Source organism: Peromyscus eremicus, chromosome X (genome assembly GCF_949786415.1).
Source record: "Peromyscus eremicus chromosome X, PerEre_H2_v1, whole genome shotgun sequence".
Lineage (NCBI taxonomy): Eukaryota > Metazoa > Chordata > Mammalia > Rodentia > Cricetidae > Peromyscus > Peromyscus eremicus.
Window position 1 is genome coordinate 101,365,351 of NC_081439.1, and position 24,800 is coordinate 101,390,150.

Consider the following 24,800-nt stretch of genomic DNA (forward strand, 5'->3'; position numbering starts at 1 on the left):
AACTTTGCCATTTTTTTTAACATGAAGCTATGAGGTTCGCCTAGGTTTGTGCTGCTTGGTAAGCACCAATTCACTAGGTTGCCTGAGACAGGAAACAAAAACCATTGTCATTACAAAGTATTTGGTATAGTAGTGTGTAGCAACAAAGAGACCGAAGAATCTTGACCCTTTGAGGAACCCGTAACTGACGCTACTGCTTTGATTGATTCCCGCCCTCCTCCGTTCTCTTCCAGCAACTAGAAAGAATTGCTTGATCACTTCTGAAGTCCCGCCCTTTCGGCTATCCCCAATGGAGAGTAAGCTGTTACTGAAAAGGAGGCGACAAAAGCGTCAACGTGGAGTTGAGAGGAGCGGAAGTAGTCAGATTTCGCTGAAGGCCGTAAAGCGGATAGTGTTTTCGCCTTCCGGATAACGACAGCAGATCCGACTGTCAGTGCCGGCCTTCCTCGTGCCGGACCCTTCCTAATTCCATTTCCTTCCCATTCCGGGCCCTTCCCTATCGTGGCCCCTTCACCTTGGATCATGTTCAAGAAGTAAGGACACGCTGTGGCCTCCATCGGCTGCTCACAAAGGCGGTGGGGGTGGGGGTGGGGAAGAGGGCGAGAGCGAAGGTCCTCTTTCTCTCCCCCGTCCCTGCCATCCTGACTCCCTAAGTTTTTTTGGTTTTTTTTTTGTTGTTGTTGTTTGTTTGTTTTTTAATAGTATGCTCTCACTCAGGACTTGGAACACTTCTTTAAGCTTTCCATCTCTAGTCCTCAATCGGGGTTTGGCTCTCCCGCTCCCATTTTCTTTCTCCTTAACCCTGTTCTGCCCCCTCCGGCAGTGCTGTCTTCATTCCTAGGTTTCTACCAATCACATCCTTGCATTGTGATTTAGGGGCACATCCTCCTTAGCTGAGAGGAGATCCCTGCACTCGCTGCCATATGTTTATTAGTTATGAACTGAAAAGGGGAAGGCTTGACTTCCTGGGTCATGGCAGCGAAGGAGTCTGGGTGACAGGAAGCAAGAAGCCTGTCAAACCTATTGCTTAGCTGCCAGATTAACCTTGTCTTAAAAACGTGATAGCCCTTTGTGCTAGTCAGTGTAAGGAAGACAAAATTCTTTGGAAACCTACCCAGTGGGTTTGTCTTTCAGATTTGATAGGACGCAAAAGGCAAGGGGGGAACATGGGAAAAGGAAGGTGGGTTTCGTGCATGAAAATTTGAGCAAATCTTGATATGGCTCTTAAAATTATCACCATTCCTTAAAACAAAAACAAAAACAAAAAAACTCCGCAGACTACATAACCTGCCAGGGCTCATTCTTTTGTTCTTCTTGGGTTGGTCTTTTGTATTTTAATGTGTGAAGTTTCGTTTAGATAAAAAAACAACAACATAGGTTTTTATTATGGGTGGGAGTCTGTATTTTTTTCCTTTGAGCAAGAATTTTCAGTAAAAGGCATCTGTGTAGCTGAACAGATTCTAGCATAACAATTGCTCTGCCCCCATTAATTGCAGCACATGCATGGCAGTTTATTTTAACACTGTCTTAAAACATTGGTTTTGTATTGTATAAGACAAATGGAAATTAGTATTTTAAAAGCAATTTATAATTATTTTAGGCATGAGTACTTGCTTGGGAATAGATAATTAATTAGAACCTTACTTTTAGATTTTCTGATTCTTTTGCTTAGCAATGACTTTTTTTTTCCTTGAAAAAAATCATTTGCCAGATTTGATGAAAAAGAAAATGTGTCCAACTGCATCCAGTTGAAAACCTCGGTTATTAAGGGTATTAAAAATCAATTGATAGAGCAATTTCCAGGTATTGAACCATGGCTTAATCAAATCATGCCTAAGAAAGATCCTGTGAAAATTGTCCGATGGTAAGTCCTTGTTTTTCTCCATGTAAAAATTAGAGTAGCTGAATATTAAAGGTTAGATTGTTTACATTCTAAATGGAATTATTTCTGCATTAGCTATTGATAGACTAATGATAAGAATAGACAGAATTCATTCTGAACTTGTCTTATTTCTGTTTTCAAATCTTATCTACATATATGAAAAATGTATATCTTTTTTATGATACTTTGTTTTATCAAAGACTTGTTTTTATCTATAATTGGATTTCAGTTTACTCTTGACAGATTTATTACTTGACAATGGAATTTCAATAATAAAATGTGGAATTAAATTGGCTGTAGCAGGTCATATTTCCTCTCTGTCTTCTCTACTAGACAGGTATTTTTTTGGTCAGGATCTTTACTGGATTAATAAGCTTAATGTATCCTTGTATGTGGTTATAATTTTTATAGGATGTTTGACTTACATTGATTTTTGAAGGAAAATATCTAACTTGGTACTTTGTGACATTTCTCTTACAGCCATGAACACATAGAAATCCTTACAGTAAATGGGGAATTACTGTTTTTTAGACAAAGAGAAGGGCCTTTTTATCCAACCTTAAGATTACTTCATAAATGTAAGTCTTGTTAGAAACATGCATTTGGGAATATAAAAATACACAAAAGTAGTTGAAAATTATAGGAGTGGAAAGTGACTTTTGATAGTTTATTTATTAGTGCTAAGTAATAAGCAATATAAAAAGTAAAGTGGATCCTTATCCTTGTGGTAAGTCTGAAAAATGCAAATTCTCTCATGTATTAGAGAAAGCCCTCTCCCTACAAAAAAGCATTCATTAGTTTATCCATTCAATAAAAGCCTGGTATAGAGACTCACAGATGTATTCACAGAACTTGAGAAGCTGAGACAAGAGATTGGCACAATTTTGAGGCTAATCTGGGCTACTAGGTGATACCCTGCCCCCAAACAAACAAAGGCCCCAGAAATATTAATTCAGTAATTATTTAGTGAACTTTTTATATGGTTGGCACTAGGGGCTAGTTACTAAGAAGTACGATTGTAAGCAAAGACAGACATAGTCCCCTGTCCTTATTGTAGTTGGAAGAATAGACCAGTATGTAATTGTAAACATATATATATTCATAAACTGATAAAGGCCTAGAAGATTTTCATTTTAAGTTTGTTATTAGAGTTCCCTAATAGACATAATTCTGTGTATGGAAAAGCATTGGGTAAATGTGGAATTCCCATTTATTACTGACTGAGTACACAAACAGATGTCATGAAATCAAATAATGTTTATTTCATGCATACATATTACAAAAAGTTGAAGGAAGATATAATTCCAATGAGCAAGAACTTTTCAAATGGGAACTAAAATTTTTGCTTTTTAGTTTGGTATTGTCAGGAGGCAGTAGGAAAACTAGTGACTTATAGGCTCTATTAATTATGGGCAGTGGTGATTGAATTTATCTCTTTGTAAAAACCAAATTCATTAAATCACAAGGAGATATATTTTTAATTGCCTGGTGTTACAGAGGTCAGGAGTAGCAAAACTGGCGAATCTTTAAGGGGGTGAAATTTTAATATTTATAAAACTAATTATAATTATTCAATTAAGCATTGATTTTTTTTTTAGATTAAGATAGAAATTAAATTCTGATGCAGTGGGAATAAATTTTTGTTGTTGTTATTGTTCTTTGAGACAAACATTAGGTAACCAAGGCTGGTTTTGTACTTCTAATTCTCCTGCCTCTACCTCCTAGGTGCTGGGATTATAAAGCTGTGCCACCATACCTGGTTACTGGGAGCTTAGAGAAGCTTACAAATTCCTCTAGGGGCTGGAGAGATGGTTTAGCAATTAAGAGCACTGGTTACTCTTCCAGAGGTCCTGAGTTCAATTCCCAGTACCCAAATGATGGCTCACAACTGTCTGACAGTAGTCCCATGGATCTAATGCCCTCTTCTGGTATGCATACATGCAGACAAAACACCCATATACCTAAAATACATACCTACATAAATCTTAAAAAACAAAACAAAACCCCTAAGCCGTCATCATGTGAAAGCCTCTAGAAATTCTTTAATTGTTGGTTTATAAGTTATTGGTATACACACATAGATACTTTCTTTTAAGATTACAAAAAGAATATATGCACTTAAATGTGGGAAATCACAGGAATAGGAAACTAATAAGTGTATTCCTGTAATCCTTTTTAACTATATTCAGTGCATTGGTATACTCTTATCCACTTTCTTTCCTATGTTGTATACAAATACTTTCAGTTTTGTTTTATTTTGTGCTGGAGATTGAACCCAGGACCTTGTGCATGCTAGGCAGGCACTATACTGCTAAGCACAACCTTTTTTGTTCTTTTAAAATTGGGTTCTCTGCTACTTAGTTTTCTCTATTAAGATTCTGCATTGGTAAATCATAGGCACTTGCAGTTGGTGAATCACTACTGATAACATTAATAGTCATAAAAGTTCTTTTTATATAATTCTGTATGGTTTGCCAGATCCATAATGTCAAGTATCTACTGTTCACTATCATACAGAAGAACTTTACTGCTTTAAATATCCCCTGTGATCTACCTGTTCACCCTTCCTCTTTCTAGTAACCACTGATTTTCTTTTTTTGGTTTTTCAAGACAGGGTTTCTCTGTGTGTAGCCCTGGCTGTCCTGGACTCACTTTGTAGACCAAGCTGGCCTGGCACTCAGAGATCTGCCTCTGCCTCCTGAGTACTGGAATTAAAGGCTTGTGCCACCACGCCTGGCCACTGATCTTTTTGATAGTGTTTTATTTCTGCTGTTTTCATTGACATGTTGTTTTGTAAACATTTTCCAGCCATTAAGTATTTTCTAAGAGCATGGTTTATTGTAGACTTAAACACTACTCTTTTTTTTTTTTTGTTTTTTTTTGTTTTTTGAGACAGAGTTTCTTGGTGTAGTTTTGGTGCCTGTTCCTGTCCTGGATCTTGCTCTGTAGACCAGGCTAGCCTCAAACTCCCACAGATCCGCCAGGCTCTGCCTCCCGAGTGCTGGGATCAAAGGCATGCACCACCACCACCTAGCTTTAAACACTATTTTTTTTTTTTTTTTGGTTTTTCGAGACAGGGTTTCTCTGTGTAGCTTTGCGCCTTTTCCTGGAACTCACTTGGTAGCCCAGGCTGGCCTCGAACTCACAGAGATCCGCCTGCCTCTGCCTCCTGAGTGCTGGGATTAAACACTATTCTTATAGACATATCTTAAATTGTTTGTATCTTACCTCATTTTTTAGACATTGTGATCCATCTCAGTTTATTTCTCTTTTATGTCAGTGTTGGAACAAATCTTTCTACATAATGTACATCCCTCTGTATTCTTTTTTTTTTTTTTTGGTTTGTTTTCTCTGTGTAAGAGCCCTGGTTGTCCTTGAACTTGCTCTGTAGACCAGGCTATCCTTGAACTCACAGAGATCTGCCTGCCTCTGCCTCTCAGTGCTGGGATTAAAGGCACCACCACTGCCTCGCTTTCCCTCTGTATTCTTTAGGACAGACTCAGAAGTAGAGTTACTGGATCAAAGAGTGGAACTCTTTTCAAGTCTTTTTTTTTTGTTATTTTGTCTTTTTTTTTTTTCAGAGCGGAAGACCGAACCCAGGGCCTTGCACTTGCTAGGCAAGCGCTCTACCACTGAGCTAAATCCCCAACCCCCTTTTCAAGGCTTTTAATGCATGCTGCTAAGTAGTTCTAAATGAAGCTTTGAAGCACTCTACTAGGATGTGTATTCCTATAGACTTTTCTTGAAAATATTTATTCACTTTCTCAGTTAGGACAGTGCTTTGGCTTTTATTTTGCAATAATGAGAGTACTGTAATTTTGGAAAATACTTGTTTATGTTCTTTGCTATTATCTTGAGTCTTCAGTCATATTAATTTGTATAATTTATTTCTTCTCTTGTAGATCCTTTTATCTTGCCACATCAGCAGGTTGATAAAGGAGCCATCAAATTTGTCCTCAGTGGAGCAAATATCATGTGCCCTGGCTTAACTTCTCCTGGAGCTAAGCTTTACCCTGCTGCCGTAGATACTATTGTTGTATCCTTCCCAGGGTTTAACCACTGAAAATTGTTCATTGGATTCTTGCCATTACTGAAAGATCTATCATCCAGGAGAATATTACATGTGCTTTTAATTTTTATTAGTTTTTTTTTCAGAAATAGTAATCTCACTCTATAGCCAAGGCTAGCCTTGAGCTTGTACTTCTGCTGCCCCAGTCTCCTGTGTGCGGGGATTACAGGCATGTGCTACCACACCCTGTTGAAGGAGACTTTTAATTTTGGCTAAAGAGAAATGGGAGATAAACTCAAATCAACCAGCCTTGAATTTTTTTCTTTTTTCCTTTTTCTTTATTTTATTTATTTATTTATTTTTTTTGAGACAAGGTCTTACTATGTAGTCTTGGCTGGACCTCAAACTTAGTATGTGGTCCAGGCTGGTTTAGAATTCACCATGTATCCCAAGTTGGTCTCAGATTGATCAGAATCCTCCTACCTCTGCTTCCTAAATGTTGAGATTATAGGTTTATATGATGGACTAAAGGAGGCATATTCTTGACCCTGAAAAAAGTGAGAGATAAACTTGGAATCAAGCAACCTTTTTATTTCTTTTCTTTTTCTTTTTGACAGTGTCTCATATAGTCCAAGGTGGTCTCAAACTTGTAGTCAAGGATGCTCCAGAACTCCTACTCTTCCTGCCTCTACCTTCCAAGTTCTGTAATTATAAGCATGTGCCATCATTCTTGCCCCTCCCACCTTTGTTTTATTTAAGCAAGGTTTCTTTGTGTAGCCTTGGCTGTCCCAGAACTTGTTCTGTGGACAGGCTGGGCTTGAACTCAGAGAGATCCTCCTGCCTCTGCCTGAATGCTGGGACTGGCTGGCTCCCTTTTTTCAATCTTTTTTTTAAATGATTTTACATATGTATACAATGTATTGTAATCATATTCACTCCTCTTACCCACAATTATATTCTGTCTTCTTTTTTTTGAGACAGTCTTACTGTGTATCCTTGGCTGGCCTAGAGATTTTTATGTAGATCAGGCTGGCTCTGAACTCACAAAGATCTGCCTGCCTCTGCCTCCTGAGTGCTGGGTTTGAAGGTATGTGCCACCATATCCAGCTATCTTTTGTTTTTTTTTTGAGACAGAATCTCACTATATATCCCTGACTGGCTTAGATTTTACTATATAGCCCAGGCTATCCTTGACCTTGCTATAATCCTGCCTCTGTCTCTTGAGTTGCTGTGATTATAGGTTTATTAATTTACCACTATTCCCTGTTCCCTTCTTTGTTTTTTTTTTTTTTGATAGTCTTATTTAAACTGACCTTGAATTCACTATGTAGCCATCACTAGTCTGGAACTAGTCATGGGATTACTGGCATATACTATTATGCCTGATTCCTTTTTTTTTTTTTTTTTTTGGTTTTTCAAGACAGGGTTTCTCTGTGTAGCTTTGGCGCCTTTCCTGGATCTTGCTCTGTAGACCAGGCTGGCCTTGAACTCACAGAGATCCACCTGGCCTCTGCCTCTGGAGTGCTGGGATTAAAGGCATGTGCCAACACCACCCAGCTCTTTTTTTTATTTCTTTAAAAAAAAAAACCGTTCTTTTTTTTTTTTGTGTGTGTGTGTGTGTAGGTAAGAGTACAACTTTGAGGAGTCAATTCTCTCTTTCTGCTATAGGTTCTTGGGATAGAACTCAGCTCATCAGGTCTGTATCTTAAGCACTTCTACCTTCTGAACCATCTTGCCCTCCCTTTTTATTTCTTGATGATAAATTGTGTTTCATTTTATGTGGATTCATAGAAGCTCATTGAAAAGTTAGGAAAGAGTTCTAGTGTTATTGCAGTCTGTTTATGACCTATAATCAGACTCAGGATGCAGTTTGAAACTTGATTATGAATAGGTTACAGGTGATATGATTGGATCCTCTTTTGTACATGAACTTGCCACTTTAACGTTTAGTTTAACTATCCAGATATAGTGGAGTAAAAACATTCAAGAGGGAACTGAATTGAGGCAACAGGTACAGTTTCTCATATCTCAAGCAACAACTCTGTATTAGGAGAAATACTAAGAGTCTTCAACATTTATTTAAAAAATTCACTTTTACTTTGCCTGTGTGTGGGGGTGGGGTGGGGGAGGGAGTATCTTGTTATATAGCTTGGATTAGCCTGGAACTCGATAGGTAGCCTGGGGTAGCCTTGAATCTTCCTTTCTCAGCCTCCCAATGCTGGGCTTACAAGCATCTATTACTATACCCAGCCTAAAAATTGACATTTAGGTGGTTGGTTTGGACCTGAGAACATATTTTCTCTAAGAGAAATGTGTATTTTTATATTTAAAGATAGTCTTGATATGCAGCACATGCTAGCCTTGAACTCACAGTGATCCTCCTAGTTCAGCTTTTCCAAGTACTAGGATTACAGGTGAGTATCACCACTCCTCCCCCCCCTCTCTGAAAATGTTTTAAGATTTTTAATATGTCCAACTTGAAAATATTTAAATAGAATTTTTTTTCTTTTTGACAAAGTCTAGTCTTGAATTCTTGGTGATCTGCCTGCATTAGCTCTCAAGTGTTGGATCACAGGCATGAGCCACCTTATCTGGCTAGGGCTTTTGTTTGTTTTTTTGAAACAGGGTCTCTCTTACATAGTCTTGGGTGTCCTGGAACTTATATACAAACCAGGCTTACTTTAAAGAGATCCATCTGCCTCTGCCTCCCAAGTGCTGGGATTAAAGACATGCACCACCACTCCTGGCTAAGGATGAATTTTTAAATATACCTCATTTGCAAGGGCTAGATGCCCCCCAGATTGACTATCTTAGTTTGTGTTCTTACAGATCTCATTAGAAAAGAAGGTGGCAGATATTAATAATGAATGTAATAGGTCAAATAAATACATTTAGAGACACTGCAATGTAGTTTCAAAAAAGGAACAAGTGAGACCTTAAGAAATAACCATGGGGCAGGCGGTGGCGGCACTCACCTTTAATCCTAGCACCCAGGAAAGCAAAGGCAGGCGGATCTCTGTGAGTTCAAGGCCAGCCTGGTCTACAGAGTGAGTTCCTGGACAGCCAAAGCTACACAGAGAAACCTTGTTTCAAAAAACCAAACCAAAAGAAAAGAAAACAAAAGAAAATAACCACAGGAGCAAAAAATTCAATATAACCTATTCAACTTTTTTTTTATTTTTTTTAAGATTTATTTATTTATTATGTATACAGTGTTCTGCCTGCACACATCCTTGCAGGCCAGAAGAGGGCACCAGATCTCATTGCAGATGGTTGTGAGCCACCATGTGGTTGCTGGGAATTGAACTCAGGACCTTTGGAGGAGCAGCCAGTGCTCTCAACCTCTGAGCCATCTCTTCAGCCCCCCTATTCAACTTTTTAAAAGAAATGCACATGGATCTGTAAGTAGTGGTATCCGTCTGTATTCCCACCACCTGGGAAGCTGAGATAGGACAAGAGTCATGAGTTCAAGGTCAGGCTGGAGTACATGAGACTGTGGCTCAAAACCAAATCAGAAATAGAAGAACTAGTGACAAATTGAGACTGCTTCAAATCAAGGAATAGTCTTCATGTACAGCACAGCTTGTTATGTTGGGCTTTTTATTCTTTTTGAGACAGTGTTTTACTATGTAGCACTGGCTTGCAAAGAAGTTGCTATGTAGACCAGGCTGGCCTCAAATTCACAGAGATCTTCTTGCCTCTGCGTCTTAAACATGGGAAGTAAGGGTGTGACCACCACATATGGCCATGTTATTCTTTTAAGCCATGATCACACTTAATAACTCCTATTATCTTCTTTGTCTAGGGAGGAAACCCATTTTTTTTGTTTGTTTGTTTTTGAGACAGGGTCTCATGCAGCCTAGGCTGGCCTGGAACTATTGATGATTTTCCTGCCTCCACTTCCCAAGTGCTAGATTACGGGTGTGTGCCACCGTGTCTTGCCTCTTTTCCCACCCCCCATTTCAGGATCTTACTTGGTAGTTCAGACTGGTTTTGAATTCACAATCCTGCTCCAGCCTCCCAAGTGCTGATATTATAGAGGTGCACCCCTGCTCCATACAGTTTAAAGGATATAGTTATGCCATGAATAGGACTAAGTGATTCTGTATCATTTCCATTTTGCAGCAATATTTCATCTATATTATCTATAAAATAGGTTTTTGTCCATTAGGACAGGAATCCATCTTTTCCTTTGTCATAGACAGAGTGGTCATTTGCCTCAGGTTGAAAAAAGGAATCATAATTGGTGAGAACAAGGAAATCACTATGGAGTGTTGGAATGCATTTAAAGATGTGTCTTAACTAGATGTGGTGGCTTACACCTGTAATCCCAGCACTTGGAAGGCTGAGGCAGGAAGACTGCCATTAGTTTGAGGCCAGCTTCAAAAACAAAAATACCAGGGTGTAGTGGTAGGTACATGCTTTTAGTACTCAGGAAGATCTTTGAATTTTAGACCATCCTGGTCTACATAGTACCAGAGCAGCCAGGGCTACATAATGTGACACTATCTTTAAAAAAAAAGTGTATTCTGTGCCTTGTGCTCAAAAGAAGGTTTTCTCTTTTGTGGCATTTATACCTAAAGGATAGAATAAGTTGTATATATTAGATACACATTGCATTGACGTAGATACTAGTCACATACTAGGTGCTCAAATTTTTGTGCTATACTGAATGGACCACTGGAAAGTCAATGGAGAAAAGTATTCTGTGAGGACAAGGTTACCTTTTATGTTTATAGATTTAAACAGTGGTATGTTTTAAGTTCTGAATTTTTCCTTGACTGGAAGATTTCCCTAGTACCTAAACTTTACCATCATACCCACCCTCCATCCCCTTTTGGAGATGCGGTTTCACTCATTTGAAATAGTAGATTTACAGGAATTGCAAAAACTAGTAGAGAGATTCTGTGTATATTTGAACTCAACAAACACTGCAGCATAAAACAGAAGCTTTGAAAGATAACCAGAATCATTGTTTCAATTGTATAAAGGTTGAAACTGTTACAAGGGGCTCATCAAAACAGAATGGAAATATATTTTTTGAGATAGTCTTGTTATGTAACATAGAACTGACCTTACTAGCTGTGTAGCTCAGGCTTTCCTGCAGTTTATGGTTTTCCTTCCCTAACTTTCTGAGTGTGGCAATTATCAGCTTGTACCTTGCCAAGCTGGGTATATAATTATTACCTTATGTGTTATTTATATATAGCCACCATTTGGTGGTGGTAATAACTAAAGCAATTGATATGTATTTCACAGACTTTAGTATTTATCTACAATAAGTTTTATCTTATTTTTGCCCGACTTTCTGGTTTGGTTCATAGGGAGGTGCGATACTGATATTTGGCTTGAAACTATAGTGATGGATTAATTTAGGATTTATTGGATATTTACATTGTACCCAAAGACTCCTAGGTTCCTGCTCTTAAGGAATCAGTGGTCTGGGAGAGAACAAAAGATGGGCTCAGGTGGCAAAACAATCATTGTTTCTCACACTTCCCTTCCCCAAATTGAGAAATAGTTTTCTTAGCTTGTTTTCAGGCAATCATGGCAGAAGGAAAGCAACATGCTTTGTGTGTTGGCGTCATGAAGATGTCTGCAGAAGATATGTAAGTCTCACTTTAGGCTCCCTTAACTGAAATATGAGTGGTAGCTCAGGCAACATCAGTTACAGGTGAAGTTCGATGTCATTCATACCACATCTTACAAATAGCTAAGCAAAGTAGCTCATTTCTTAATTTTCCTAACACTTAGGAAGCCATTACAACTCATTCTGTCTTCAGAGTTACATTCTTAAGCATTTTGAAATGAAACATGTGCTAAAACAAGTGTTATATACCTATGTATGTGGTGCTTTAGGATTTTCTCTTTAGTATCTAGATTTAAATCAGTGATAGAGGGTATGTGTTAGTATCTAGATTTAAATCAGTGATAGAGGGTATGTGTTAATATCTAGATTTAAATCGGTGATAGAGGGTGTGTATTAGTATCTAGATTTAAATCAGTGATAGAGGGTGTGTATTTTACTGCTAGTTTTGAAAACACTAATACAGCTGGGTGTAATAGCACATGACTATAATCCTAGCACTTTGTGAGGTGGAGGTAGGGGGATTGTGAGTTAGAGGCTGATTTGGGACTACAAAGTGAGACTCTGTCTCAAAAACAAATAATGATATAGTTCAGCATTTTTCACCGTTTTATATTCTGATCTGGTGATAGAAGAAATGTAGCATGTTTCCAACATATAGAACTGAAATTCTATTAATTTTGCTTTGAGATTTAGTGTTGCTATTTTTCTTATTTTGATGGTATCATTCTGTTTGATTGTTTGTTATACTGCTAAAGTCAGTATCTTTATTTACTTTCTGGTACCTACCCCCCTGCCCCAGACATGTTTTCTCTGTGTAACCCTGGTTGTCCTGGAACTCACTCTGTAGACCAGGCTGGCCTCAAACTCACAGACATCTGCCTGCCTCTGCTTTCCAAAGTGCTGGGATTAAAGGCATTTGCCACTGACATCTGGCTGTTTTTTGAATGTTTGAGATAGGGTCTTTTGTAGCCCAGGTTGACCTTGAACTAACCAAGCAGTTGAGGATGACCTTGAATTCCTATCTGTCTCTAGTGCTGGGATTACAGGTGTGTGCTACCTCACCCAGCTTTAGAATCACTTAAATATGATTTTCAAGAGTGATTATGTGGCTCAGTGGTGGAGTGCTTTTGTAGCATGCATGAGGCCCTGGGTTTGATTCTGTAGTACTACAAAAAAAAAAAATAGCCAACTAAAAGAAAAGTCAGATCAACCAAATCCCCAAACCCCACAAACTGCCACAGAGTACTGTAGTTTAATGCAGACAATAATATAATAGCAAGAAATTTCCTACATGTTGCTCAGTGATTATAAAGTAACAAGACACTTTGGATTGTCTTTCTTATGAATGAATAAGCCTATAAAACTCATAAAACCTGTTTATGTATTTTTTCTTTTTACAGTGAGAAAGTCAACAAAGGAATTGGCATTGAAAATATCCATTATTTAAATGATGGGCTTTGGCATATGAAGACATATAAATGAGCCTCAAAAGGAATGTGCTTGGGCTAAATATGGATACTGTACTATATCTGTGTTTGTGTCTGTGTGTGACAGCATGAAGACAATGCCTCTGTGCTTATGCTGAATAAATTCTATGGATGCTAAAATTCTATTAGCTTCAGAAATTATTTTAACTTAAACACAAATTATAATTGGGTAGCCAACTTGGACATTAAAGGATATCTGGTGAGTGACTCACCAGACAACTCAATGTCCTATTTAGGTTAACAATAGAAGATGATTTGGTAAATGTGTTTGCCAGTTGATGGTGGATTCCTAGATAGTTTGTCTAGTTATGGGGCTAGAAGCTAGATTTGGAATTTGATTCCATTATTCAGAGGCACCCAGCAGTGTTTCCGTGTGTGTGTGTGTGTGTGTGTGTGTGTGTGTGTGTGTGTGTGTGTGTGTATGTGTTGTTGTTGTTGTCATTGTTCTAGATTTCACTGTGGAATGTTCCAAACAGTTCTAAACTATGGGTAGTAGTATAACAGACTTTCCTTCCTTCAGCTCCCTGCTTCACTTTAGGACCAATCTTCCTTTATCTATGCTTCAGTTTTCTTCACTACTCCCCAGTTACTGTGCAGCAAATCTTAGCCTATTATTTCTCCTTTAACTATTGTAATATGTATCTTTAAAAAGATAGTCTTTAAAAATAGAATCACATACCCTGAGAATACTTAAAACATTATTTTCTAATATGATCAACTATCTAAACTCAGACTCCCTCAGTTGTCTCTTTTCAAGTTTTATAAACTGTTAGTTTCCTTGAGTTAGGGACCAGACAAGATGCTTATATTGTATTTGGTTGATACTTGTTTTTATATTAAATCCATATTCTTTTATCTTTTTAAATCATTTAAGAAATGTAGTTTTTTCTTAGGAAGTTCTCATGTTCTTTATTTTTTCCCCATTGTATCACTGTCCCTTGTACACAGGAATATACAGTATGTAATCCTGTAAAAACAGGTTTCATCAGATTAAGGTTCATTTGTAGTGCCTTCTCTTGAGTCAAATCATGCCATAAGAGATTTAAACTTTCATCTTTGTGTTCCAATATATTCCCTTCAAAATGTCTGTCTCCTATCCTGAGGACAATGGGCCACCTATAGAAAGAACAGTAATCTGTTTTGGAGTTAAAAGAATACTTGTTTTAGTGATAAAGGCCTTTCTTCCCAGTGGCCTTGTTATGCTAGTGTCTCAGCCATCTCTTTTGGTTGTTTACCAATCTTGACATGTGATTTTATTTTTCAGATGGATACAGACATTTACAAGATTGTGGTGACCCCTGTTACAGTTAGAAGTTGGTGAGAATGGTGAGGGTGGATAGTAAAGAGAGAGAGATCATTCAGCTGGCTGTTCTAGCTGGGCCTCCTAGGATATAACTAACATAAGTGAACACAGATAAAGATCTGATCCTCAGATTGGCAAACCATTACCCACTGATGGACCATGTAAGACTTGGAGATTTCCCAGTTAGAATATAAATATATAAGTTTGTGTAAAGGGCCTAGATAGGGTGAACAATTAGTAAACAAGAAGTTTCTTGGTAAATACAGGGAGCAAAGAAAGGTTGATAACTTGGGATAATAATATTTCATCTGGGTTGGGGTAAGGCTTGAAGAATTTTTCCTGATTCATCCTCAATTAGAATGCTTATCAGTACCAAAAGCTTGTCTTTCTTGGCCTGTAGAGATGCCCTGATATTTTACTTCCTATATCCTTTTCAAGTTCTATATCTAATATTTCCCTTTTTTTGTGACAGTTGTATCTTATAATTTACCATATTGCTCAATTTTTGTAGTTATTCCTGGTAGATAAAAAAGTCTTCCTGGATGTGGTGGTGCATGCCTTTTATCCTAGCACTCAGGCATGAGAATCTGAGTTTCAGGCTAGCCTGATATGGTCAGCCAGGTGTGCATAGTGAGATCTTGTCTCAAAACATTTATGCTGACTTACTGATTTCAAATTCCTGTCTCTAATTCTGAGGCAGAAGCACACATTTTGATGCCTGTAGCTCCGTATAGTCCTAATAATAATATATGTGCCACTTGTGCCAAAACCAAGTATTGAGCTTTTATTTTTCCTGCTAAAATAATGTTAGTTGACCAAGATTGTCTGTGTGGTGCAAACAATGAAAAACATGGCACACACAAACATGGACTGGAGAAGTTAAAACTTTATGTTGCCTGGTTTCTAGAATGATTATTCCTTGTACCCAACCACTGTCACAGTGGGTATAGAGAACACTTTTTAAATATTCAACATCAATATTTGTGCTGGTTTTTGTACTATGCTAAGGTACACTGACTGTTGCCTTGGTAGACTAGTAGGTTGCCTGCCTCTCCTGAGTTTCAGGCCTCATCTCATCAGTTTTAATCAGGGGTGCCACTCTTACTTGTGCAGGCCTTTTCAGGTTTTTTTTTCCCATTTTTTTTTTAAGACAGGGTTTCTCTGTGTAACAGCCCTGGCTTTCCTGGACCTTGCTTTGTAGACCAGGTTGGCCTTGAACTTAGAGATCTGCCTGCCTCTGCCTCCCGAGTGCTGGGATTAAAGGCGAGCACCACCATGCCAGCTGGCCTTTTCAGTTTTTAAACATAGGCCATGTATGGGAGCCAACTGAGAGATGCTAAACTAGCAGAAAGATGAGCTACTTTCTGCAGCATGCTTGAAGGAAAATTCACCTGTATTCCTGAGAGTAATAGAGAGGGCCTGGTATCTTTTGAGCAACATGACACAAGTTTTAAATTTCAAAATTAAATCTGTGCCAAACTTAACTTCCATTCCAGCTATTCTTGTGTACTTGGCTCATTTTTACTCAGCCCAGGTCAGTTGATCTCAATAGGTATTGTTTCTATATAGAATGGCACAAAGGAAAAATATACAAGAAGCTCTTGCAATTAAGGGGCTTCTAGTGTAGTGAGTATAGAAAACTTCATGAAGAAAAAATGAGCAATGGTGATAGCCCCAAGACCAATTTATAAAGTCAGTATTAATTACAATACTTTTCCAATTTTAGTCAACAGAATTTTGCAAATTTGTGTTGGGTGTTGTGGCTCACACTTTTAACCACAGCACTTGGGAGGCAGAGACAGGCAGATCTCTGAGTTTGAGGCCAGTCTCATCTACATAGTGAGACCCTGTTTCAAATAAGTACAAATTGCATATAAACTAACTATAAAAGTACCTCTTACATTGTATCCAGTATAAAGTTTTTTTTTTTAAATCCAAATGTAGGAATGGAGAGATAGCACAGAAGACTGGGTTAGGTTCTCAGCAACCCCATAGTGGCTCACGACTGTCTGTAACTCTGGTTACAAGGGATTTAGAAGAGCCTTCATTGGTACCAGGCATATATGCGGTGCATAGACATATACACAGGCAAAACAACTAGCACACAGTAGATTAAAAAAATTTTAAATCCATATGCTTTGGAGTTGTAATAGTTCACTATCTCAGGTTAGATGGTTATCCCATAGTTCAGTGCCTTACAGCTTGATCAATCAATCTCTTCTAGCAGACTCATGTTTTGCTGTTGTTCTGTTAGCAGCTGCCCCCCACAACCCCCTCAAACTGGAGGTTGGCCTCAAGACTTTGTAAATGCTAAGCAAGTGCTCTGACACTGGGCTGTATCCCTAGGCTTCATTTTATTTTAAGACAAGGTCTCACTAATTTACCTAAGCTGGCCTTGAACTCATTCTATAATCCAGCAGTCCCTGAACTTCCAATTGTCTTGCTTCAACCTCCTATGAAACTGGGATTATGGGCTGCACCACCAAGACCAGCTCATGTTTTCTTTTCTTTTACCTCTTTTTAAAAAACATCAACTTCAAACAAAACCAGCTGGATTTATCCCAAGGGTAGTCATGAACATTTCCAAATTGAGGGATATGATAATCCCCACATAGAGATCATATGCTATTTGTTAAATAATAATTCTATACAAGCAAGTTCCCCATCTAAACACATCATAAGTGAGGATACACAATAGTATATACCTTCTAGGTATAGTGCTTTAGAAGAAGATAAATAAACAGCAATTTGCAAAATTTGCAGAGGTATTTTCATTTTTTTGTTGGTCATGGTAACATAAACACAGCAATTATGTATTGATGGAAATATGAGTGCATGCCCAAACAAAATGTAAATATTTTAATTTTGCTTATCTAAGATTCCTTAATATTGAGGACATCTCTCTCAATGTTCTTCAGGAAATTCAAAATGATTCTAATTTCTAAAGGAGTATCTACTAAAATTGATTTGTAATGAAAGAAAAACAGTGGAAACATAAATCCCATGTCAATATAACTATCACTTCTGAGGTCTCAAGCAACCACAAACTTGGTGTAAGAGTAGGCCATTAAAATATTCTGGAAACCCTGTAGAGCATATTCATTAAATATGTTATAATCATTTTAGCACAGAAAAAAAAAAAAGAAAATTAGACCAAATATAACTCTACTTTTTTTTTTTTTTTTTTTTCCCCCGAGACAGGGTTTCTCTGTGTAGCAGACCAGGCTGGACTCTAACTCACAGAGTGCTGGGATTAAAGGCGTGCGCCACCACCGCCTGGCATAACTCTACTTTTAATGTCAAAGTCTTACAGCATTTTGTAATGAAGCCATACCAGTCTGTTTAAAGACTGATGCATGTAAATGAATGATATATTTTTAGTAAACTTTTTATGGCAGGAATAGTGAGATTTGCCAACTATAACATGAGTTTATTTAGTATTGTTTTAAAACCAATTAATTCCTAGTCAAGGATTACAGTGACATCAGATTGGTGTGAATGTGAATAAACAAAATTGAGGGTCAGTTTTATTTGTTTTTTTTTTTTTTTTTTTTTTTTGAGACAGGGTTTCTCTGTGTAGCTTTGCGCCTTACCTGGAACTCACTCTGTAGCCCAGGCTGGCCTTGAACTCACAGAGATCCGCCTGGCTCTGCCTCCCAGTGCTGGGATTAAAGGTGTGCGCTACCACCACCACCACCCCACCCCCACCCCCACCCCCACCCCCGGCGAGGGTCAGTTTTAAAATAAGCATTAGAATTAGGAAGTTGAGTATGGTGGTACATGCCTGTAGTCCTAGCACTTGGGAGACCTAAGAAGGACTACCATGAATTTAAAGCCAGCCCTTGCTACTTACAGAGACCTGCCTGAAAAACAAAGAAGCCAGGTATGGTAGTGCACCTCTATGATTGCCTACAATACTGGTACTCAGAAGGCTGGAGGAGGCAGATTGAGGCTTGGAAACCAGCTTATTCTACCTTGTCTCTAAAGCCAGCCTTTTAGTGAATAAAATCTATCATAGAATGGATTAAAGGAGAGACTCTCAGGAGTTTCTTCTGATATTGTTTATTATGAGCAGTTCATTAATCCCAGATGAATGTGAGTTTTAGGCCAGCCTGGACTACATAGATGCTACTTCCAACAACAACAACAACAAAACCCTGAAATAAAAAAGTCACAGGGAGGAAATTAACATTTGCTTTAGAGTAACAATTGAAGAACACTAAATTTTATCCTCGAATACTCTGAGAAATAAGACAAAGTAGTAAAAATAATTTTGTCTTAAAACCCTTGGAGAGAATGACATGCTTTACTACTAATATTCAATTACAATTAAATGGATTGTTTTGCCAATTAGTGTGTTTGTGAAATGCAGCAAATAGAAATGGTAATGAGACTTGATACCTCAAATGGATAAAGAAAACTTGATTAGAGGAAGGAAAGATGTGTAACTATCGGAAGCAGTTAATTAAAAATAGAACTATAGGTATCAGTTTCTTGTGGAACATTAGTTCAATGGCTTATGATGTGTAGAAGACTTATTTTTAGAATTTTTATATGTATAAGTGTTTTGCCTGCATGTTCTCTGGAGAACAAACTTGGGTCCTTTATAAGAACAATTGCTCTCAACCACTAAGCCATCTCCAATCCATTGCAGATTTCTTACTATCAGCATGCACGACATTGGTTTTTCTTTCAGGCAAAAACAGAAAAAAAAATCCATCAAATCATCCAAATATTTTCAAGATTCTTCTTTTCCCCTTGAGGAAAGGTCTTGCTATGTGTATAGTTCAAGCTGCCCTGAACTTCTGATCCTCCTGCCCAGTCCCTTGAGTACTTGGATTACCAGTTATGCACCACCATGCCCAGCTTTTCAAATACTTAATTTCGTCAGGGTGAATGAGGAACAATAAATGATAGATCATAATGAATTATTTACTCCCTTAAAGTTCACTTAAGTTATTCTTGGAATTCTACCACAGGAAAAACATCTAGATTTACAAGATACAAAGCTTTACCTTTCCTATTTTAATCTTTAATCGTATAGCTTGTCAGTGATAATTGCCAACTATCATTTTGTTTCCTGTAGTGTAATAAGTAACTTCTGGCTTCCACAAGCATGCAGGCAAAGGAGTTGCTTTTCAGCAAGACTGGTTGTGACTAAGCTCTTGTTTGGAGAAAGTGCCATTTTAACACAAGCCTTCAACACAAATTCAGTTTCCTTCAGCCTGGAGGTAGTGGCTCACACCTTTAATCCCAGCACTCAGGAGGCAAGGGCATCAGGATCTCAGTGAGTTCCAGGCCAGCTTGGTCTAGAGAACAAGTTGTAGGACAGCCAGGGCTGCTACAAAGAGAAACTCTATCACCCTATCTTGAAAAACCAAAAACCGGGATGGAGAGATGGCTCAGAGGTTAAGAGCACCAACTGCTCTTCCAGAGGTCCTGAGTTCAATTCCCAGCACCCACATGGTGGCTCACAACCATCTGTAATGAGATCTGGCACCCTCTTCCATATACATAATAAATAAATAAATCTTAAAAAAAAAAAAAAAACCAAAAAAACAAATTTAGTTTCCTTGTTCATCAAACTTACTGCGAGTTCTAAGATCTGGCAGCCCATTTTTTTTTTTTTTTTTTTTTACTCTTTCGCAACTGAGACTTTATTGGTTGAGTACACAGACATTTCAATTCTTAAAACATAGAACCAAACTCTAAGAGTCAGACATTGTGTTCACGTACCCAAAAGAGCCATGTGTTGTTTCTCTTTGAACTTATTCCAGTGATGTTCCAGCCTAAACTTGGCAAGTTTTCCCTAAGACCTCACATAACAATCAAATGCTCACAATCCTCAATTCCACTGACTCACAACTTTATGCCACATACAGTACATATTCAAAATTTCAATCTTTCACAGCACATTATCACAATTGTTAGGAAAATGGACTGCCGTGACCAGAGACAGTTCTGACAGGACAAGGACCGAGGAGTGGTTTTTAGGATACAGTTCTACTAGAAAGACGAGACCAGAAATAACTGAAAATATTCCAGACACAAATGCACGGCCAAGACTCCAAGTATGCTTTGTGTTGTAGGATATAAAACTAGCCCCCTCTACGGAATGTTAGGGTGACCCCCGAGACAGTCACAGCCTCTCTTGATTCAGTATCCTGCTCTTTTCTGGTTGTACCAAAAAATAAACAACCAGCAAGTGATTTAACCTCTTAAATCATTTACACTTAAAAAATGGGATGAGGCGGGACTTCCTCCCACCTTTTAAAAATGTTTCTAGAGCTACTAAAAAACTCGCATTTACAAAATAGTTGGTAAAAATATTCCTCTGGCCTGGCGGTGGTGGCGCACGCCTTTAATCCCAGCACTCGGGAGGCAGAGCCAGGCGGATCTCTGTGAGTTCGAGGCCAGCCTGGGCTACCAAGTGAGTTCCAGAAAAGGCACAAAGCTACACAGAGAAACCCTGTCTCGAAAAACAAACAAACAAAAAAAAATATTCCTCTGGATTGTACAAGAAGGGAGGCGGGGACACTGACAGACACAATGGATGGTTAGTCGGACTTGGCTTCTTTCTCTTCAACTTCAGAGGCTGGACTCTGGTTCTCAGCCTCTCCGTTTTCTGCAGGCACATCTGTGGTCTGCTGGTCAGCCACCTCCGCCTGTTCTGGCAGCCCATTTTTATCCCTACCAATTTCTGTTTTAAAAAGGGGTATTCTTTGTCCCCCAAGATTGAGATTGCCTTATGCTGATGCCCTGAGGCTTGGAAACTTGCAAACCAGTTAGATGATTTTATGATGAAACTGCATAGCTGTTAGGCAGCCAGTGTACATTCATAGTCCTTGAGCACATAAATTAGAAAACTTTTCAGTAGTGTTGAGGATCAACCAGGGTCTCATCCATGCTAGGCGAACACTGTTACAGATTCACCCCTAGCCCTTAGGCAACTGGTGGTGGTAGTCAGAGATGTGATATAGCCTGGGCTAGCCTTGATTTCAGAATCCTTTTGCCTGCAGAATTCAGGATAACAGACTGGAGCCACCTTGCCCAGTAAAAAAATGTTTAATTTTGCTTCCTTATTCTTCAGGGCTTGAAGCTTCTGTTTCTATATATTGACATTCTAAAGTTTTTCATGATGTGAAATACTTTCCATGTAGAGTGGCTTTTACTTATTTAATTGGTGCTCCAGGGGGCTGGCAAGATGGCTCAGTAGGTAAGGATACTTGCTGCCAAGACTGACAACCTGAGTTCAGTCCCCAGGACCCACGTGGTGGAAGGAGAGAAATGACTCCCTTGAGTTGTCCTCCGACATGTTAATTAAGTTAATGTAAACTTATGTTAATGTAAAACTTATGTTGTTGAAGACACTGTTCTATTAACATTTTAAAGCCAAAATTCACTTCACTAACACATCTGACCTTAATTGGTGAGGGTGAGTAGTTTTTGTCCTGTACCTTCTGGGCAGCTCTCTTAAAGTTAACTCACTGAGAATTAGTGCACAACATACGCTTTCATATGGCTAAGTTCTTCCCTTTCTTTCCTCCATTTCCTTTCATCTCCCCCCTTTCCCTTTCTATGCAGCTTTTTTTTTTTTTTTTTTTGGTTTTTCGAGACAGGGTTTCTCTGTGTAGCTTTGCGCCTTTCCTGGGACTCACTTGGTAGCCCAGGCTGGCCTCGAACTCACAGAGATCCGCCTGGCTCTGCCTCCCGAGTGCTGGGATTAAAGGCGTGCGCCACCACTGCCCGGCTCTATGCAGCTTCTTGTAGCCCAGGCTAGCATGGAACTTTCTCTGTGTAGGGAGGATGACCTTGAACTTCTCAATCTCAGGCCTCCACCTCCTAAGTGCTGGGACTGTAGGTGTGTACCACTACGCCCATTTTTAATGCAGTGCTGGGGTTCAAACTCAGGACTTCCTGTATTCTAGGCAGGCACTGTACCAATTAAGCTACATCCCTAGTCCCTAAAGTTATTTTTTTAAAGTTTTCTTGTATAAGCATTTAGACTTAAAATTCTGTTTAAATAATATTATGTTTTGGGGGCTGGAAAGATGGCTCAGAGGTTGAGAGCACTGTCTGTTCTTCCAGGGGACCTGGGTTCAATTCCCAGCACCCACATGGCAGCTCACACCTGTCTGTAACTCCAGTTCCAGGGCTTCAGACACCATCACAAAGACATACATGCAAGCAAAACACCAATGAACATAAAATAAAAATAAATTTAGAAGAATATTATGTTTTTAAAAAATTAAATATATTTGAATACAGATTTAAAGTAGCCGAATTTAGCATGATAATAGCTACATCTAACACATCATCTACTAAATAGCTTTCAAAACATGACTGGAATGTATTTTTTTTCAGATACTGCTTTATTGTTTTTAAAATAGTACAAGATAAAATATATTAGAAACTTGAGTACTTACATTGTACTTATGTTGTATTTCACAAGGTTAAAGTTATTTTGTAATATATATGGAAAAGAATTGACAAAGTAAATCCTTTCTTGCTCTTGAATGAGATCAGAGGAGAGGCACATGGCTTTATTACCCTTTTGTGGTATCAAACAGTCCTCTCCCAAGTACTAGCCTTCAGAAGCATTTACAAGGATGAAGGAGTCTCACTGATGCAGGATTTTCCCCCAGTATGAACAGAAACCTCTTGATTAAAGTGTGAGAAATAAGAACTACATCAATTTAAGCAATTTAGGCTTCAGAAGTATCTAATTTACTGCGAAAGGGAAACATAGTCTAAACTTATGTTTTTAAAAGTAATTTATGGCTTACTGCTAAAAATACTTGTTTAAAAGCTTTCAGGAAAAGCTGTTTTATCACATAGCACCGATTAAATGTGCAGATGTTATCTTTTTTTCTTTTTTGGTTTTTCAAGACAGAGTTTCTCTGTGTAACAATCTAGCTGTCCTGGAACTCACTTTGTAGACCAGGCTGGCCTCCAACTCACAGAGATCCCTTTGCCTCTGCCTCTTGAGTGCTAGGAAGAAAGGCATGTGCTACCACTGCCTGGCCAGATTAGTTATCTTAAGACTATTTCTCTATTAGTTTGAATATTCAATACCACCTGTTCAAATCAGTAGTTAAATATTTAACATCAAGATATTTAATTCCAAGGATTGATACATGAATAACTAGAGTACTAAATGTGTCCAAATAAGGAAAAGGGAAATAGCATTCCCTGGGTGTCCACCATGCCGAAAATCTTACATATTTTCAATATTTTTTAGGATTCTGTGGGGACAGCTTTTAAGTTTTTTACAAATGAGGACACTAATGCTCAGAGGTTAAGCCTGGCCCACAGTTGAATCATCTTTGTGGCTCATGAGAGGGAAGCGTACCTTGGTAATCTTGTGTTTCACAGTAGGATAACAGTAGGTAGGGTTTGTATGAGTGTGTGGAGTGCTTACACAGTCTTATGCTGCTGACGGGATGTTCTTTTCCTCTTCAGCAGCAGGATGTACTAGGAAAATCCTTTGAAGTTGAGCTCAGTTCTGAGAGCTGAGCTGTTCCTACTACTCAGTCGCCTTGAAGCCAGGTGCTTTATAGCCATTTAAAGGTTATGGCATTTAGAGGCTTTTGTTGGATCCTTACAAAGTGATACAAGGGAGTAGCTAGTTATGTGGGAGCAATTCCAACACTCAGGAGGCTGAGGTGGAGGATCTCTCTGAGATCATGGCAATTAGAGAAGTGTGCATTGTGCAAGCACAGGCCTAACAATTACTTTGAAGATAGTTGGGAGAAAATATTAATGATGATTAAAGCTAATGAGTAGTCTGGGTTCACTTATATAAGGAGAAAAGTTAAGATGTCTAATGGATGTTTTGCTTCAAATACAATGATTTCATTTTGAAGGGGATGGTCCTTGATTGAACTCATGCAAGGTGATGGCCTGGAGCCTACTAAAAGTCAGGTTCCAGTTTTAATTTCATTCGACACAACCCCAAACAGGACTTTTGGGTGTTTTCTCCCATTCATATTTAAACCTATCTGGCACATTTTTGGAACTGTGTAGCCCTCTACTTTGCAGTATGGTGGTCACTAGCCATATGTTGCTACTGAGCACTGGAAATGTGGTAAATGAATTGTTATATGTTATAACTATCAAATACACACTGCATTTCACATACTCAACTAGAAAATAATGTTAACTGTGTAATTATTCCTGTAGATTACTTGTTGAAATGACAGTACTTTAGATATATTGGGTTAAATAAAATATTACTGAAAAGTAATTTTACCTATATCTTTTTACTCTTTAATGTGGTTACTGAAAATTTTAAACTGTATATGTGCTGCTCATGTTTAATGTATGGACAGCAATGGGCTCGTGAAAAGGCAGTATTTCTTAAGGTTTCCTGCCATATACTTTAGATAAATACAGGGAGAAAAATGATCAGTACCAGTATTCAAAGATGTTAGGCCACTCAACTTGTCCCCACTTCCTCAGGAAGTACTCAACTCATGTTTTGACAGTTCTCATTTATTTAGTACACAGGGTACCTAGGTGATGTATCT

The 24,800-nt window shown here is 38.4% G+C and overlaps 1 protein-coding gene across 2 annotated transcripts; it reads left to right on the plus strand.

Annotated features, from left to right (window-relative positions):
• The first annotated feature begins 374 nt into the window (after positions 1-374).
• Positions 375-13,102, plus strand: Mcts1 (MCTS1 re-initiation and release factor). 2 transcript variants are annotated; one of them, XM_059251096.1, is made up of 6 exons: positions 375-533; positions 1,712-1,864; positions 2,363-2,460; positions 5,785-5,918; positions 11,433-11,500; positions 12,882-13,102. In XM_059251096.1, exons 1-6 carry the CDS (start codon positions 523-525, stop codon positions 12,961-12,963), a joined length of 546 nt encoding a protein of 181 aa, XP_059107079.1. In that variant the 5' UTR covers positions 375-522; the 3' UTR covers positions 12,964-13,102. The 2 variants fall into 2 exon arrangements, with proteins under 2 accessions (XP_059107079.1, XP_059107078.1); XM_059251095.1 differs by lacking the exon at positions 375-533 and adding an exon at positions 984-1,180.
• The last annotated feature ends 11,698 nt before the right edge of the window (positions 13,103-24,800 follow it).

What these genes read in the sequence shown, in the direction of transcription:
- Mcts1 (XM_059251095.1), top strand. An exon ending in CCTGTGAAAATTGTCCGATG is followed by an intron (nt 1,865 to 2,362) that starts GTAAGTCCTTGT and finishes TTTCTCTTACAG; the next exon opens with CCATGAACACATAGAAATCC. An exon ending in CTTAAGATTACTTCATAAAT is followed by an intron (nt 2,461 to 5,784) that starts GTAAGTCTTGTT and finishes CTTCTCTTGTAG; the next exon opens with ATCCTTTTATCTTGCCACAT.